General features: G+C 59.4%; 1 protein-coding gene across 8 annotated transcripts in view; it reads right to left on the bottom strand.

Annotated features, from left to right (window-relative positions):
* Positions 1 to 2818: 2818 nt before the first annotated feature.
* Positions 2819 to 13995, bottom strand: part of IQSEC2 (IQ motif and Sec7 domain ArfGEF 2) — a 34925-nt gene continuing 23748 nt past the window's right edge. For 7 of the 8 annotated variants that reach the window (XM_074277967.1, XM_074277969.1, XM_074277971.1 and 4 more), the window contains 10 exons: positions 13701 to 13862; positions 13250 to 13372; positions 11056 to 11222; positions 8726 to 8865; positions 8440 to 8565; positions 7260 to 7359; positions 6572 to 6733; positions 4606 to 4779; positions 4133 to 4182; positions 2819 to 3604 (listed from right to left, as the gene is read on the bottom strand). In XM_074277967.1, coding sequence (XP_074134068.1) covers positions 2819 to 3604; positions 4133 to 4182; positions 4606 to 4779; positions 6572 to 6733; positions 7260 to 7359; positions 8440 to 8565; positions 8726 to 8865; positions 11056 to 11222; positions 13250 to 13372; positions 13701 to 13862 — 1990 coding nt within the window. The remainder of the gene's footprint in view (positions 3605 to 4132; positions 4183 to 4605; positions 4780 to 6571; positions 6734 to 7259; positions 7360 to 8439; positions 8566 to 8725; positions 8866 to 11055; positions 11223 to 13249; positions 13373 to 13700; positions 13863 to 13995) is intronic. The other variant, XM_074277968.1, reaches the window with a different exon arrangement.

The following is a 13995-nucleotide window of genomic DNA, read 5'->3' as shown; positions in this document are numbered from 1 at the left end:
CCAGGGATGCCACCGCCGCCGCCGCCGCCGCCGTTGTCGCCGCACAGCCCCTGGTCCCGACCACTACTGCCGCTGCCCCCGCCGCCGTCGCCGACGACGCTGCTGACGCCGCTGCCGTCGCCGCCATCTTGGGTCGTTCCGTTCTGAGTAACTCAGAATCCTTCCGCCGGCCCGGCTCCCGGCCCCGACCCCGCTGAAAGGCCCTCTCGGGGCCTCGGGGGAGCTCGACGCAAAGGAGCCTGGGGTGGGGTGGAAGGGGTGGAAACGGAATAAACCTTCCGCGGCCCCAGCCCCGGGGAAGAAAAAGTCCCTGAGGCGAGGCGGCGGAAAGGTACTGGAAAGGTAAACAAAGCCGGATCTTCTTGAGCCCGTCGCTGGCCGTGCACGTTTAAAGGCCAGAGCTGCGCAGGCGCACTGGAGGAGCCAGGAAGCGAGAGGGACGGGGCTGGGGCCGAGAGGCGGGGCCCGGCCGGGAGAAAGGGGCGGGGGCAGCGGGAGGAGGCTAGAAGAAAGGGGCGGGGCGGGGGCGAAGGAGGCTGACTGGCTGGAAGGGAAGGAAGGAGGAGGAAGCCCCGGGATGAAGGATGCTACCTGTCTCTTTCTCCCCTCCCCCCAGTAGCCACCAGCCTGCTTTCCTGGTCCCAGCAGTGGGAGAGAGGGGTTCGAGGCCCCCTTCTCAGTGTCTCCTCTCCAGTCGGGAAAGGCTTTTAGTATCTGGACTGAAAAACGGATGAACAAATGAATGAATGCCGGGCAACAAGCAGAATGACAGGTTGTGCCTGTGCCCAGGCCTCTGATTCTGGGGGCCAGCCCCCCCCCCCCCCCCCCCCCCCCCCCGCAGTCCCAATCCACCCAGGCCCAAGAAACACACAGGAGGCAAGATGCGCACAGGCCGGAGGCGGGGGTTTTTATAAGACATCAAATATACATTCTTATGTACAACAAAGAGAAGAAAATCAGGCGGCCCGACCGAGACAGTGACGCCCCTTCCTCGGGCTTTGGACCAACGCTCTGCCGGCCCTGGCTGCGCCCCTCGTCCGCTCCCTGGAGGCAACTGGGGCTGGGTAGGCAGGAAAGAATGGCAAGTATTGCGAGGACATGCGGGCAGGAAGGGGGCAAGAGGGCTGGCTGGGGCACTGGGGGTTGGCTAAAAAAACATCTTCAGAATAAACAAGGAGGAGGCAGCCAGGATCCAGTCCATCCGAGTTGTTCCTGTCTCATCCCCATTCCGCGGCTGTGTCCCTGGAGGCCCCTGTGGGGGGGAGCCTGAGTCCGGAGCCCCCTCTGCCCAACCCTGTCCTGCCTGAGCCCGGCCTGCCCGGTCTTGCCCCGTCTGTTGGACTTTGCCCCAGCTGTCTCCTGGCCTGCCCGCCAGCATGACTGCCAACACGCACACACACATACATGTACACGCTCTATTCTCCCAGGAGCCCACGCTGGGGGGGGAGGGGGTCTCTGCGAGGCCCTGTCCATCTGTCCATCCCAGCATTTGGGGAGAAGAACTACAATTCCATTCTCTCCCTACCTCCCCCCCCCCCCCCGCAGTCTATAAAGTATATTGGCTGATGGGGAGGGGTCAAGAGCTAGAGGGGGACAAGGAATGGTGGGATTCAGCGCTCCTTCCAGATCAGCCTAAATTGGGATTTGTACTGTGGGTGGGAAAGAAATTCCCCTGAGCTCTGACATCAGAGGAGGCAGATTGAGAAGGAAAGGGCGCAGCCAAAGGCGGGACGGGAAGGGGACCCAAGCGGCTCCCACCCTGTAGCCCTTATCTCTTGCCAAGCATGTGAGAGGGGGAGTACCTCCACGGAAGAGGAACAGGGCCAAGCCCTGGGCTTCCGTGGTAAGAGCTCCCCCCTCCACGGCCCACCTTCCTGGGGGGCACCCTTCCAGGTGAGTCTCTCCACTAGCCCTCTCATGACTCGTCAGGGGCCACGGGGAGCGCAGTGTTGAAGATTTTCCCTCCTTTCCCTCTACTCCCACATCTAATGCTCAGTGATCGGATACTTCGGGGGAATCCGGAGCCCCCGAGGAAAGCTCTGAGCAGGGTGGGCCCCAGGTCGACATCCTAGGCTAGTGCCGGATTGCTTTAGACCCTCTGGGTGAAGTTTCTGGTTTTAGAGCAGAGACTGAGCCTCGGGGGGTGGAGGGGGGAGACAAGATCATAACTGGAAACCTGGAAGTGACCGCCTCATTTTATGGAGGGGAACGAAGCCCAGGGAGGGGAAGTAGGGGTTTGCCCCACATCCCCCTAGGAGCAGGACCGGGGACGGGGTTGTTTGGTGGACACATCTCTCGTGTTCTCTGTACGTGGATGTGTGTGTATGTATATATGTATGTGTATATATATATATATATATATATATATATATTATATATGTACACACACACACATATGTGTATATGTATGTATATACATATATATATATTTTTTTTTACGAAGGGCAGGCAGAGAGTGTCCTGGGAGGATCCAAGGCCAACCCAGAAGGTGGCGAGCTGACCTTCCGCTGATGATTCAAACGACGGTGCTGATCCTACTGGCTGGCTTGGGCTTGGGGTTCCCGGGACCGTGGCCGTGACTGTGGGGGTGGCCGTGACCATGGCTATGGGCCGGTGGGTGGGGAGAAGTGGGTGGTGCAGGTGAATGTGGGGTGAGTGGGGTATGGGGTGAGGGCGGAGGCAGCGGTGGGGTATGAAGGGTGGGGTGGTATCACGGGCGAGTGAGGTGACAGTGGTGACTGGGGGGGGTGCACTGGCCCGGGGTGGCCCCCCCCACCCCCGCCACCTCCATAGGGCCCTCCGGGTGCTGACCGGGACATCATTGGCGGGGGGTGCCCGCCAAAGATAAAGTGCTTGGGGCCCTGTTTGGATGCGCTGGCCATGTGGTGGATACCAGGCGGCGGCGGACCCGGCGGGGGGTAAGCGTGGTGGACCAACCCGTGGTGTGGGGCCGGACTGTACAGGGGCAGGGGTGAAGTGGGCTGGTGCAGCGGGTAGCGACCCCCCATGGAGGCTGCTCCGGCCGCCCCCCGTTTGGCTCGGCCCCCGGCCCGGCCCAGCGTAAAGTGCTGAGGCCCGTGGCCGCCGAGGAAGTGACGGTGAGGCCCCACGGGTGGCGCTGAGGCAGGTGGCGGAGGGATGTTCCCCACCTGGGGGAGAGGGGCTGGCTGGGGTGGGGGTGGGGGGTGGGGCAGGCTGGGGGTGGTAGGGTGGGGGCGGTGGGGCTGGCCCCGCGGGCACATGGCAGTACTGGGCGTGGAGGGCCTGCAGCTTGGAGGGGCCGTCGGCGTGTATGTGGTGCGGGGCCGGGGCCGGGGCCGGCGGCGGGGTGATGGGGGGCCGGGGCCGGTGGGGGGTGGTGGTGGTGGTGGTGGTGGTGGTGGTGGTGGTGGGAGGAGGAGGCGGAGGAGGAAGAAGCAGAGGTGGGCCCTGGAGGGGTCTGGAAAGGGCCTTTTCCCCTTCGACTGCCGAACAGCGAGCCCAGAAAGGAGGATGAGTTGGAGGCAGGGCGCTGCTGTGCCTTATACTCCTCAGCAGGTGGCGGAGCCGGAGGCAGGGGTGGAGGCATCCGCTGGTGCGGCCGGGGGCTGCTAATAATAGAGCCCTGGCAGGATGGCGGACACCGGGAAGTGGGGAGAGGGGGAGGGGGAAGAGGGAGAGGGGATCAGACCCAGCTGGATGCAGCAGCCCTTGGGCCTCCCCACACACGCTCCCATCAGCCCCTGCTTCTCATCAGTCACTAGCTTCTGAGGTGGGGAGGAGAGACACAAGGAAACCGAGGCTCGGGAGAGCTCCAAGCCGCCACCTTCCCGGACCCCCCGGTTTTCTTGGCCGCGGCCACCACCTCCCCCCCGTTCCTTATGCTAGTCCTCCGTCTCCCCCTCTAGGAAGATCTCCCCCACAACCCCGTCACTTGGACGTCACCATAATCACTTCCCTGGAAAGTCGCAGCGGAAAGAGAATGGGAGAGAAGGACAGACGGACAGACAGAAGGAGCGGAGACAGAGGGGGCTCATCTCTCTCCACTGCTCCTCCCCGGAAGTGGCGGATGGGGGCTGAACGGGCACAGGGGGGGCAGGCACTCGGCCCCATGCAGACGGGGTGGGGGTGGGGGCCGGGCCGCCCCACTTACTTCGATGGTGCTGTCCAATGATCCCACGCTGTTACGTCGCCCCCGCTTCCCTGTGCCCGTAAGCAACGAGGGTCAGGGGAGGGCCTCTTGAGACTCAAACCCGGGGCCGCCACCCTGAAGGGCCTTCTCCTTCCTTGCCCTCGGGGGGCTCCCCTCCCTGCTTCTACCCCTCCCTTCTAGGAGGCAGATGGAGATGGCGGAAGAAGAGGAGAGAGGAAGAGGAGGGAGGGAGGACTAGGAGACAGAGAGTGAGAGCTCGTGGCCCTTCCCGCTTCCCTTGCCTTTGCCTGCACTGCTCTGGCTGCCGAGCTCCCGTCTGCCAGACCCCGCACGGGCCGCGCCGAGGAGAGTGGGCGAGGAGGCTGGACGCCCCCCAGAAGGAGAAAGAGACTCCTTCCCCGCTCACCACTCTCCCCCTTCCCCGCTGACCGCCCCCCCACCCATCCCCACAGCTCACGGGGGGCAATCCTGACCTGCATCGGAGAGGTCACGCAGGGAGCTGCTAAGGGCGCTCCGCTTCAGACCGTCACCGAGGCCGTATGTGTCCTCCAGGCTGGACCGGGGCAACGTGCCATTGACCGCATCCTTGGAGCCGGTGGGCTGGGAGGTGTTGGGGCGCATCACCCCCTTCTGCTTCTCCAGCTCCGCTGTGGGCGTGGGCAGGGAGAGCGGCCCCTTTGTTAGTGAGCCTTGACCTTCCCCCTCTCTGGCAGACTCCTAAGTCTCCGGGTCCCCCTTGGACAGCCAAGCTTTCCCACCCCAAGGAGGCTTCCAAGCTGCCACTGTCCCCACAGGATATCCCCAAAGGCGGGGATGAGGGGTGACCCGGTCTGCAACCTAGGCTCCCAGACTGTTGGACCCAGGGCCTCAGACACTCGCCTCCTAAGAACTCTGCCTGTTTGGTTCCGATCGTCTTTGCCCGGAATTCTGGCCGGCCTACTCGGGCTCTGCCCCCCTGGACGAGGGACTTCCCTCTCTGGGCCTCGGCCTTCTGCTCTGTAACATCCTAACCTGGCCTGGACGCCGCACCTCCCTGTGCTGGCACGAGGGGTGCACTTTCTTACCCTGCAGATGTTCGACACTCACTAAGTTGGTGTCCGTGTGTCTGCTGGCCCAAGGCCTGGCCCAAGCGGCCCAGGGAGATTCGGCGCTTACTGGCCCTCGTGAGGAATTTGGTGGCCCAAATGAATCTCTTAATCTTAAGCTCTGTCTCTCCCTTTCTCTCTGTCTCTCTCTGTCCCTCCCTCCCCTACTCTGTCTCTGTCTCTCTCCTCTCTCTCTCTCTGTCCCTCCCTCCCTGTCTCTCTCTGTCTCTGTCTTTCTCCTCTCTCTCTCTCTCTCTCTCTGTCCCTCCCTGTCTCTGTCTCTCCCTCTCTCCTCTCCCTCTCTCTGTCTCTCTCTCTCTCTGTGTGTCTCTGTCTCTCTCTCTGTCTCTCTCTCTCTCTCTGTCTCTCTCTCTCTCTGTGTCTCTGTCTCTCTCTCTGTCTCTGTCTCTCTCTGTCTCTCTGTCTCTCTCTGTCTCTCTCTCTCTCTGTGTCTCTGTCTCTCTCTCTGTCTCTGTCTCTCTCTCTCTCCCTCTCTCCCTCCCTCCCTGTCTCTGTCTCTCTCTCTCTCTGTCTCTGTCTCTCTCTTCTGTCTTTCTCTGTCCCTCCCTGTCTGTCTCTCTCTCTCTGTCTCTCTCTCTCTCTCTCTCTCTCTCTCTCTCTCTCTCTCTCTCTCCCTCTCTCCCTCTCTCCCTCCCTCCCTGTCTGTCTCTCTCTCTCTGTCTCTCTCTCTCTCTCTCCCTCCCTGTCTCTGTCTCTGTCTCTGTCTCTGTCTCTGTCTCTCTCTCTCTCTCTCTCTGTCTCCCTTTCTCTCTCTCTCTCTCCCTCCCTCCCTGTCTCTGTCTCTGTCTCTCTGTCTCTGTCTCTCTCTCTCTCTGTCTCTCTCTTCTGTCTTTCTCTGTCCCTCCCTGTCTCTCTCTCTCTCTCTCTCTCTCTCTCCCTCCCTCCCTCCCTCCCTGTCTCTGTCTCTGTCTCTCTCTCTCTGTCTCTGTCTCTCCCCCCCCCCCATCTATATGTACAACTATTTGTCTGTATCTCTGCATGTCTCTGCTACAGGCCTGCAGTCTGTCCTGATGGAGAGGCAGCTTGCCACAGGCTGAGGGGGACCCCAGAGGGACCATTCCCACGTCTCCCGGCTGGGAGTGAATCCTACAAGTGGCCCATTGTTGTGGGCTGGAGCCTGCCAGGTTCCGTTGTTCTGAGTCTCCCCCTTTCCCCAGGAGACCTCAGCTCCCTGCAAACCCCCAGGAGTGGGAGGACCAGCCCGTCTCCTCTGGCCTTGTCTCGCCTCGCCGCCTCCTGAGCCGTGTGGGGCCCGCCCCCTCCCTTGCCAGTCGGCCTGGGGCGCAGGAGAAACCCCGTCGCTGGCCGGCCCCCACCCTGGGGAGCCACTCACATTCCACCCGGTACTTCTCCATCTCTTGCACTTCGGCTATGGACTCGCGGAGATCGGAGGTGAAACGGAGCCGGTCTTGGAGGCTGGGCGCATTGAATATGATGAGCACCTTCCGCTCCCCGCCCGGCACCGCGGACAGCAATTTGATGCCAAACTGGTAATCTGGCAGGGGCCGGAGAGGAGAAGGGAGGGGTGTGGGCTTCGTCGGGGTGGGCAGACCCGCCCCGCTGCTCCCTGAACTTGAAATCCCCTCCCAGGAAGGAGCCCAGGCTTTCCAGGCCTCCGCTCATCCTGGAAGGCGGCTGAGTTACTCAAGCCCCCTCTCTGTGTGTCTCTGGCAAGTGGGGAGAAGATTCGGCCTGTTTTTTTGTGCCTCTCCTTCTCCGCGGGCGGAGAGACAGAGCTTGGCTAAGATGCACCCCAGCAAAGGGGCCCGTTCATTCATCCAGAAGCCAGCCTGCACGCCTCGACCACACGGAGCTGTGCGGCGGGGGAGTGGGGGGCTCCGCGTCACCGGGACCTCCTCGGACCGCCTCCATTTTTCTATATCTTTGCAAGTCCTCCACCTTCCTCAGCTGTGGTGACAGTTCCCAGCTGGAGTGGCTTTCCCCCCCCACCCCTCCCTCGGGCTGTTTCCTCCTCCTCAGGCCTGTCCCCCCCCCCCCCACAAAGGTCCCGGGGCACTCACATGAATTCTGGAAGAGCTGCAGGTGCATCTCGACCAGGGGGAAGGACTGGCGGAAACTGTACGTCACCAGGATCTTCTTCTTTTGGAAAATTTTGGTGACCTGTGGCATGGGAGAGGAGTAGGGAGGGAGGGAGCTCCTTATGGCTCCGATCCCCGGGGCCGGCCCCCGTGACCCTTCTACTTGGCAAAGCGGAGAAGAGGAAGCGTGGACACTGGACACTGAGGCGCCACGCTGCCTTGGGATTCCAAGCAGCCTTGTCTGTGGGAGCCCAGGGCCGGAAACCGCGTGGGGACGAGGCTGGGGTGGGGCCGGGGAAACTACGGGGCATTGCGGCGAGGGCGCCCGCAGGACAAGCAGGACCCAGGACGGGGGTTATAACGGCCAGAGGGCACTCCGCTCAGACCAAGTGTACAGTCATTTCCCCCAGCCTGCCCCGCTGCCTGTTCTGTAGCCAGGTGGGCGACTCTGGGTATAAAGTGGCGTGCGTGCTGCTCCTGAACACGCTCCATGTCTTTGTTGGATTTCATTTGGCTTTTTCTTTGTTCAAGGGATTCGATGAGTTGATGTGTCAGTAACTTGTCAGGCCCCAACCCGTGCCTCCATTAGTGTAGTGGAAGGAGCTCCTGATGTGCAAAATCCCCTTCGCCAACGTGGATGCCCACCTTAGCTAGGAGTCACTAAGGGCCTGCCCAGTGTGCGCCACAACAGGGAAGCATGCTGAGCATTCCCAGTACCAAGGCCCGCCCTTCACCCATCAGCCCCGAATTCCCATTTCCAGACCAGACTGATGGCTCAAGGAGCAGGTGACAAAAAGGGAAGAGGCTCTGCTTTATACCACACTGCCTCTCTCTGGGAGACTCTAGTATTGCAAAAACCCAAAGAGCAATTTTTTTTAACAAGCAAGAGGACTCAAGTTGAGAATCTCGGTGAGACTCCCCCCCAAAAGAGCTGGGGGTCTGTATCCATGGGAATGTTAAGTGTGAGGCAGCTGAAATAGAATGGGGCTTGGAAAGCACGAGGCCTTGCCCTGGGGGGGCAGGGGAAGGAAAGGGCAAGCAAGTGGTGGCGAGGACTCAGGGAGCTCACAGGGCAGGGCCGTGACAGAACTCGACATGCCCGTCCTGGCCCCCTCTGACCTCCCTCCCCCCTCCCCCCCCCCCCCCACCCAATTGCTCATACCACAAGCAGGTCATTGAAGAGAAAGACTTCACGCTGGTGAAGGCCAAGCCTCTGTGGCCTGTTGGGGTCAGGTACCTCGTAGAGTTGGCAGCAACAGACCAGGCGCCGGTGGGGCAGGGAGAGGACCTGGCAAGGTGGGCACCAAGAGGAGGCAAATCAGGGCGACGCCGACCCCCAGACGCCTCGGTTCCATCATAGGTTCCCTTCGAGCAGGCGAGAGTGAAGGCCAAACTGGAAGTGGGTTTAGGCCGGGTAACCCAAGCCAGGCCCGGTTCCTGATACTCACTGGCTTCTTCCCCACGATCATGCGTTCCACGGCCTGCACCTGGGACACGTGGTCATCGTTGGTCCTTAGTTCACGGCCTTGGATGCGCTGATAGATGCCCACCAGCAGGTCCCGAGGGATGTCTTCTCCATTGTCGACCCCTGGAGGGAGCATGACACAGCCCGGTGCTCAGGATCCCTCCGGGCCCATTGGGAGCATCCAGACATCGCCCTCCACTCCCTCCCCAGAGGGGCTTCCAGCCCCATTGAGTGACAGAAATGACTTTCTTCCGAGTCACCACCCAGCTACCCGCCCACCCTTTGCCCCTTTTCCACCAGCACTTTTCTTGAGCCCTGTGCGGTTCTAAACAGGATTCGCTCCCCTACACTGCTCTGCAGTCTTTGGGGTTTCCTCGTGTTCTTTTCAGGCTCTCCTACCTGCTTGGTCCTGTCCCAACTCCTCCAGGTCACTCCCTCTAATTGGAGGGTTCCCAGAAAGTCAGGTCCTGGATCCCCTCCTCCTCTGTCCTCCCTCCCCCACACCCACGGATTGGCCGGCCACCTCCATCTATCTGCTTAGAGCCCCCATTCTCTGCTGACCCCCAAGCCTTAGCTCCAATCGCCTCCCGAGGCAATTGTCTAAAACAGAACTTGTGCCCTTTCCCTGGGCCTCCAGCCCACCTTCTCTGTGACTGCCCAGGGCCATACTGTCCTCCCAGCCCCTCGGACTCCCCCTTTAGGAATCATTCTGGACCCGTCACTATCTCTTGGCCCCCATATCCAGAGTCTGTGAGGCTGGCTCGTGAATCTGGCCCCCATCCTCCTCTGGTGGGACACGGGCTGGGCCTTGGACCGCTGCAGCGGCTGCTAGGGGACTTGTCTGTCTCTAGTGTCTCCTCCTCCCCCCATGCCATCCTCCATATGGCCACTGGTGTTTGCAAGGACAAGGTGTGATCATGTGCCATGCGGGGTGCAGCCGGACCCCAGGGGCTCCCAATCGCCCCCATGGCCAGACAGGGGACGAGAGCCCTGGGGCTCCCTCCATCGCCTGTTCCTTCCGGTTTCAGTGGACGTTACTCTCGTGAGTCTCCAGTAAGACGGTGTTTTTGTCACTGTCCCTCACACGTGGCACCCATCTTTCACCTGTGTCCCAAACCCTCATCCTGGAACATCATTTCCTTTCCTCTTTCCGCCCTAACTCAGCAGCCACCTTGTGTAAAGAGCCATTCCCAATCCCCCCCCCCCCCAAACCACCTTGGACCGCATGGCTTGAAAGTTACTTCCAGTTACTCTCTATGGACTTGGATACGGCCGTATCCCTCTTTTCTGTTTCCCCCGATTTTTGTATTCCTGGCCCCTAACACAGTGCCGAGCGTGTTGCAGGTACTCGATCAGCATTAATTAAATGCTTGCTGTATGCCGGGCACCATTCTCTTGCTACAAAATAGATTGAAGTAGTCTGGGGAAGGAGAGAAATGCTTTAGGTATCACAAGGTGATGCTCAAGCTTAGCCCCAAAGGAAAGCCAATATTCTTGCAGGCAATGGCGAGGAGCGAGAGCACGCCAAGTGCGGGGGGTCTCCCCCGAGTCAGCACAGGGAGGGCCTAGCTTAGGAGAAGCCAGACTGAAGATATCAGACAGCCGCTGGAGCTTCCGGGCCAGGATTGGGGCTCAGGGGGTTCCAGTCGGAGGGTGAATGGGAGAGAGGTGAGATAAGGGGGCCACCCGGGGGCCGCCGCAATACTTCAGATGAGAAGGGACGTCTGCAGGTGGATCGAATGGGTTGGGGCAATGAATGTCTGTGTAAGGTGGCTGCTTACGGGTCTTGGTCATTCCCCCTCATTTTACATGTGGGGAGCTGAGGCCCAGAGGGGGCCCTATGACAGTGGGTCACAGGCGCCCAACGGCTCTCCTATCAAGACTTGCCAGACTCAGTCGCTAGATCCTAGGGCCTTAGAATTGGATCATCTTACAGTGGGGGAAACTGAGGGTTTCAGCTGTGACCCTGGGAGGCAGAGAGGATCTGTAAACCATCCCACTCTTCATTAAAACTCCCTGAGCTGGGGCAGCTAGGTGGTGCAGTGGACAGAGCACCAGCCCTGAAGTCAGGGGGACCCGAGTTCAAATCTGTTCTCACACACTTAACATTTCCTAGCCGTGTGACCCTGGGCAAGTCACTTAACCCCAGCCCAAGGGGGGGGGGGAGAAAAAAAACAACTCCCTGATCTGCTCCATCCAAGTCATCTGAGATCACATGTGGTGGGGGGAGGGGGGCGGACAGGGCCCAACAGGAGACAAGGAGCAGCCCGAGGCCATGACATCAAACGGGGGATCAGGCGGCACTTGGCGTACCTCTGAGGTTCTTGATGAAATCTTCAGGCTTCATCTTGCGTTCAGCCTTCACGTTGGGGCTGTACATGTCCGTGTTCAGCAGGATGATGGCGAAGGCCAAGATGAAGATGGTATCTGGGTTCCGGAACTGCCTCACGAGAGCTGGGTTGCACACACAGTAGCGCTGGCTGCTCAAGGGAAGGAAGACACATGTGCTCACCCTGCTCCGGAGCGAGCCCGTCCTTTCTCCACAGAAGGGAGACGGTGGCTTCTCCTTGGCCCTGGCTCCCTGTCACATCACCTGGGAGCATGAGATGCTTCTGGGCCCCCACCGCCTGCCCTGACCCCAGCTCCATCTCGGCCTGTTTCTATCTCCAATGGCCTCTCCCTCCCCCAGATTCTGTAAGAATGAGAGTTCACAGTTCTGGGCTTCCAGCGCCCTTTCCTCCCAAAAGCCCCGTAACCTCGGGCCATTCTACAAATAGTTTCACACAAACAAGACTCTCCAAGAGATCCAAGGTAACGATAATGATGGGGGGAGGGGAAGAAAAAAGAAGGAAGAAAAAGATAAAAACAAAACTAAAAAAATTTTAAAAAATGATGGGGGTAAGAAAAGTTTGAGAAGGGCCCAACTGACACACTTGAGTTAACCCCTGTCAGACTGGCAAGAGGGCCCCGACACTCGTTGCAGGGACTTTGGCGTTGCTCCTCCCAAGTCATTAAACTGGGATAGCCTTTGCCCCAATGCGACTAGTGGTACTAGTACTAAAATTGGACCTCCAAAAGGTCACAGAAGGTGGGAAAAGATGCATACGGACCAAAGATTTCTAGCAGCTCTGTTTGTGAGGGCCAATGACTGGCAACCGAAGGGGGATCTGTTGACTGGGGGATGGGTGCCTAAGTTAGGGGATGGGGTGATACGCTCCCGGAACTGCTACAACTGGTGGATCACCGAGCTGCAACAGGCTAACAACCTATCAGGGGGCTTCTCCGCTGAGTTAGCGTCAACATGGTGATCCCCTGGGCGCAGGGCTGACCCAAGGAGGGATGAACAAGAGCGGGTCAGAAGTCAAGCGGATCGAAGCTGCCTTGCTGATCAGCAGTGGGATTGAACCACGAGTGTCTGATGCAACATTAGGAGACCCAGTTCGGGGGGGGGGGGGGGAAGGCTCAAATGAACAGTCCCAGAGAAAAGCAGAAAGATCTCTAAGAACCCAGGGTGAGGAAAAGTGAACTGAACCAGAACAATCTATGTATTGACAATGTTGTAGAGACAAAGAATTTTGCTTTGGAAGGAGGAAGGAAGAAAGGGAGGGAGGGAGGGAGCGAGGGAGGGAAGGAAGGAAGGAAAGAAGGGGAAGAGGAGGGGAGAAAGGGAAGAAAGAAGGAAGGAAAATGAAGGGAGGGAGGGAAGGAAGGATGAAGGAAGGAAGGAAGGAAGGAAGGAAGGAAGGAAGGAAGGAAGGAAGGAAGGAAGGAAGGAAGGGAGGGAGGGAGGGAGGGAGGGAGGGAGGGAGGGAGGGAGGGAGGGAAGGAGGGATGAAGGAAGGAAGGAAAGAAGGAAGGGGAAGAGGAGGGGAGAAAGGGAAGAAAGAAGGAAGGAAGAAAGGAAGGAAAATAAAGGAAGGGAGGGAGGGAAGGAAGGATGAAGGAAGGAAGGAAGGAAGGGGAAGAGGAGGGGAGAAAGGGAAGAAAGAAGGAAGGAAAAAAGGAAGGAAGGGAGGGAGGGAGGGAGGAAGAGAGGAAGGAAGGAAAGAAGGAAGGAAGGAGGAAAGAAAATAAAGGAAGGAAGGGAGGGAGGAAGGGAGGGGAAAAAAAGGGAAAGTATATTCTATCTGCAAAAACAAACACAAAAAGAAACAATCATGAAAGATTTTAGGACCGTGGCTGATGTCACAAGAAAGCCTGACCGAAGCTCCCCGCGCCAAGAGGGGAGGAGCTTATGGAGCATGAAGGGATCCAGGGGCTGGACACAGCGATGGGGGGGTTGTTTCGGGGGATGCCGTTGATCGTGCAAGGGTAGGAGGGAGAGATGGTCATCAAATTCCCCACCGAGTGCCAGAGAGAGGGAAGGGCTGGGTAGAGGTGGCTCAGTTCCACCTGCCTGTCCTCCCTCACCAAATTTTCCTGCCTTGTCAGCGTCACCGAGTCCCCCACGGGTGGCAGCCTCTGCTCCGCTGCTGTCTCTGGGGACAGAGAGGTGTTGGGGGCTTACCTGAAGGCCTCGATGAGCCGCTCCACTTTTTGGGCCTCTCCCTGCACTCGAATGTGGGACTGGAACCTTCGCAGGGCGTCATCCAGATCCATGGAGGAGAAATCCATCTCGTCAACCACGCAGCTATTTTAGGACCCAAGAGAAAGAGGGGGTACGCTCCTTAGCTGGCCGTCAGCCCATCCTCATTTTCCTTCCCTCGGGATCTGGCCAGGGAAGGGCCCGGGAAGGGTAATAGCTACAGTATGGCCAAGGCGGCAAGGAATCTAACCTTAATCCCCCCTTCCCCCCCTCTCCCCGACACAGTCCAGTCTATTCCCTGCCAGGCAGGAAGCATCTGGGACTGACATATTTTACGGAAGAAACTGAGGCCATAAGAGCTGAAGGAGGCACCCGGTGAAGGCGGGGGGATCGCCCCAAGACCACACCTTCCCTCCCACCCACTCCTTCTCACTCGAGCACATCCCTGTTGAATTGTTTTTGCCGGTTTCCCAGAAACTCCCCGATCATCTGGCGACTCAGGCCCTTGCGCTCCAGGATGAAGTGGGCCACCCCCACAGGCGTGTCCGACAGGAAGCCACGCTCAATCAGGTACTGAATGCCCTTCTCTGGTTTCCTGGGGAGGACACAGGTTACTACCAACGAGAAACATCGGCATTTGCCAAGCGGTCACCAGAGTGCGGTCCTGGTGAGCATGTGCCATCACCGAGGTGCTCTCTGGGGCGTGTGCGTGCGCGCACAGACATCCC

The sequence above is a fragment of the Sminthopsis crassicaudata genome, chromosome X (genome assembly GCF_048593235.1).
Source record: "Sminthopsis crassicaudata isolate SCR6 chromosome X, ASM4859323v1, whole genome shotgun sequence".
Classification (NCBI taxonomy): Eukaryota; Metazoa; Chordata; class Mammalia; order Dasyuromorphia; family Dasyuridae; genus Sminthopsis; species Sminthopsis crassicaudata.
This window is presented reverse-complemented; position numbering and strand designations above follow the sequence as displayed.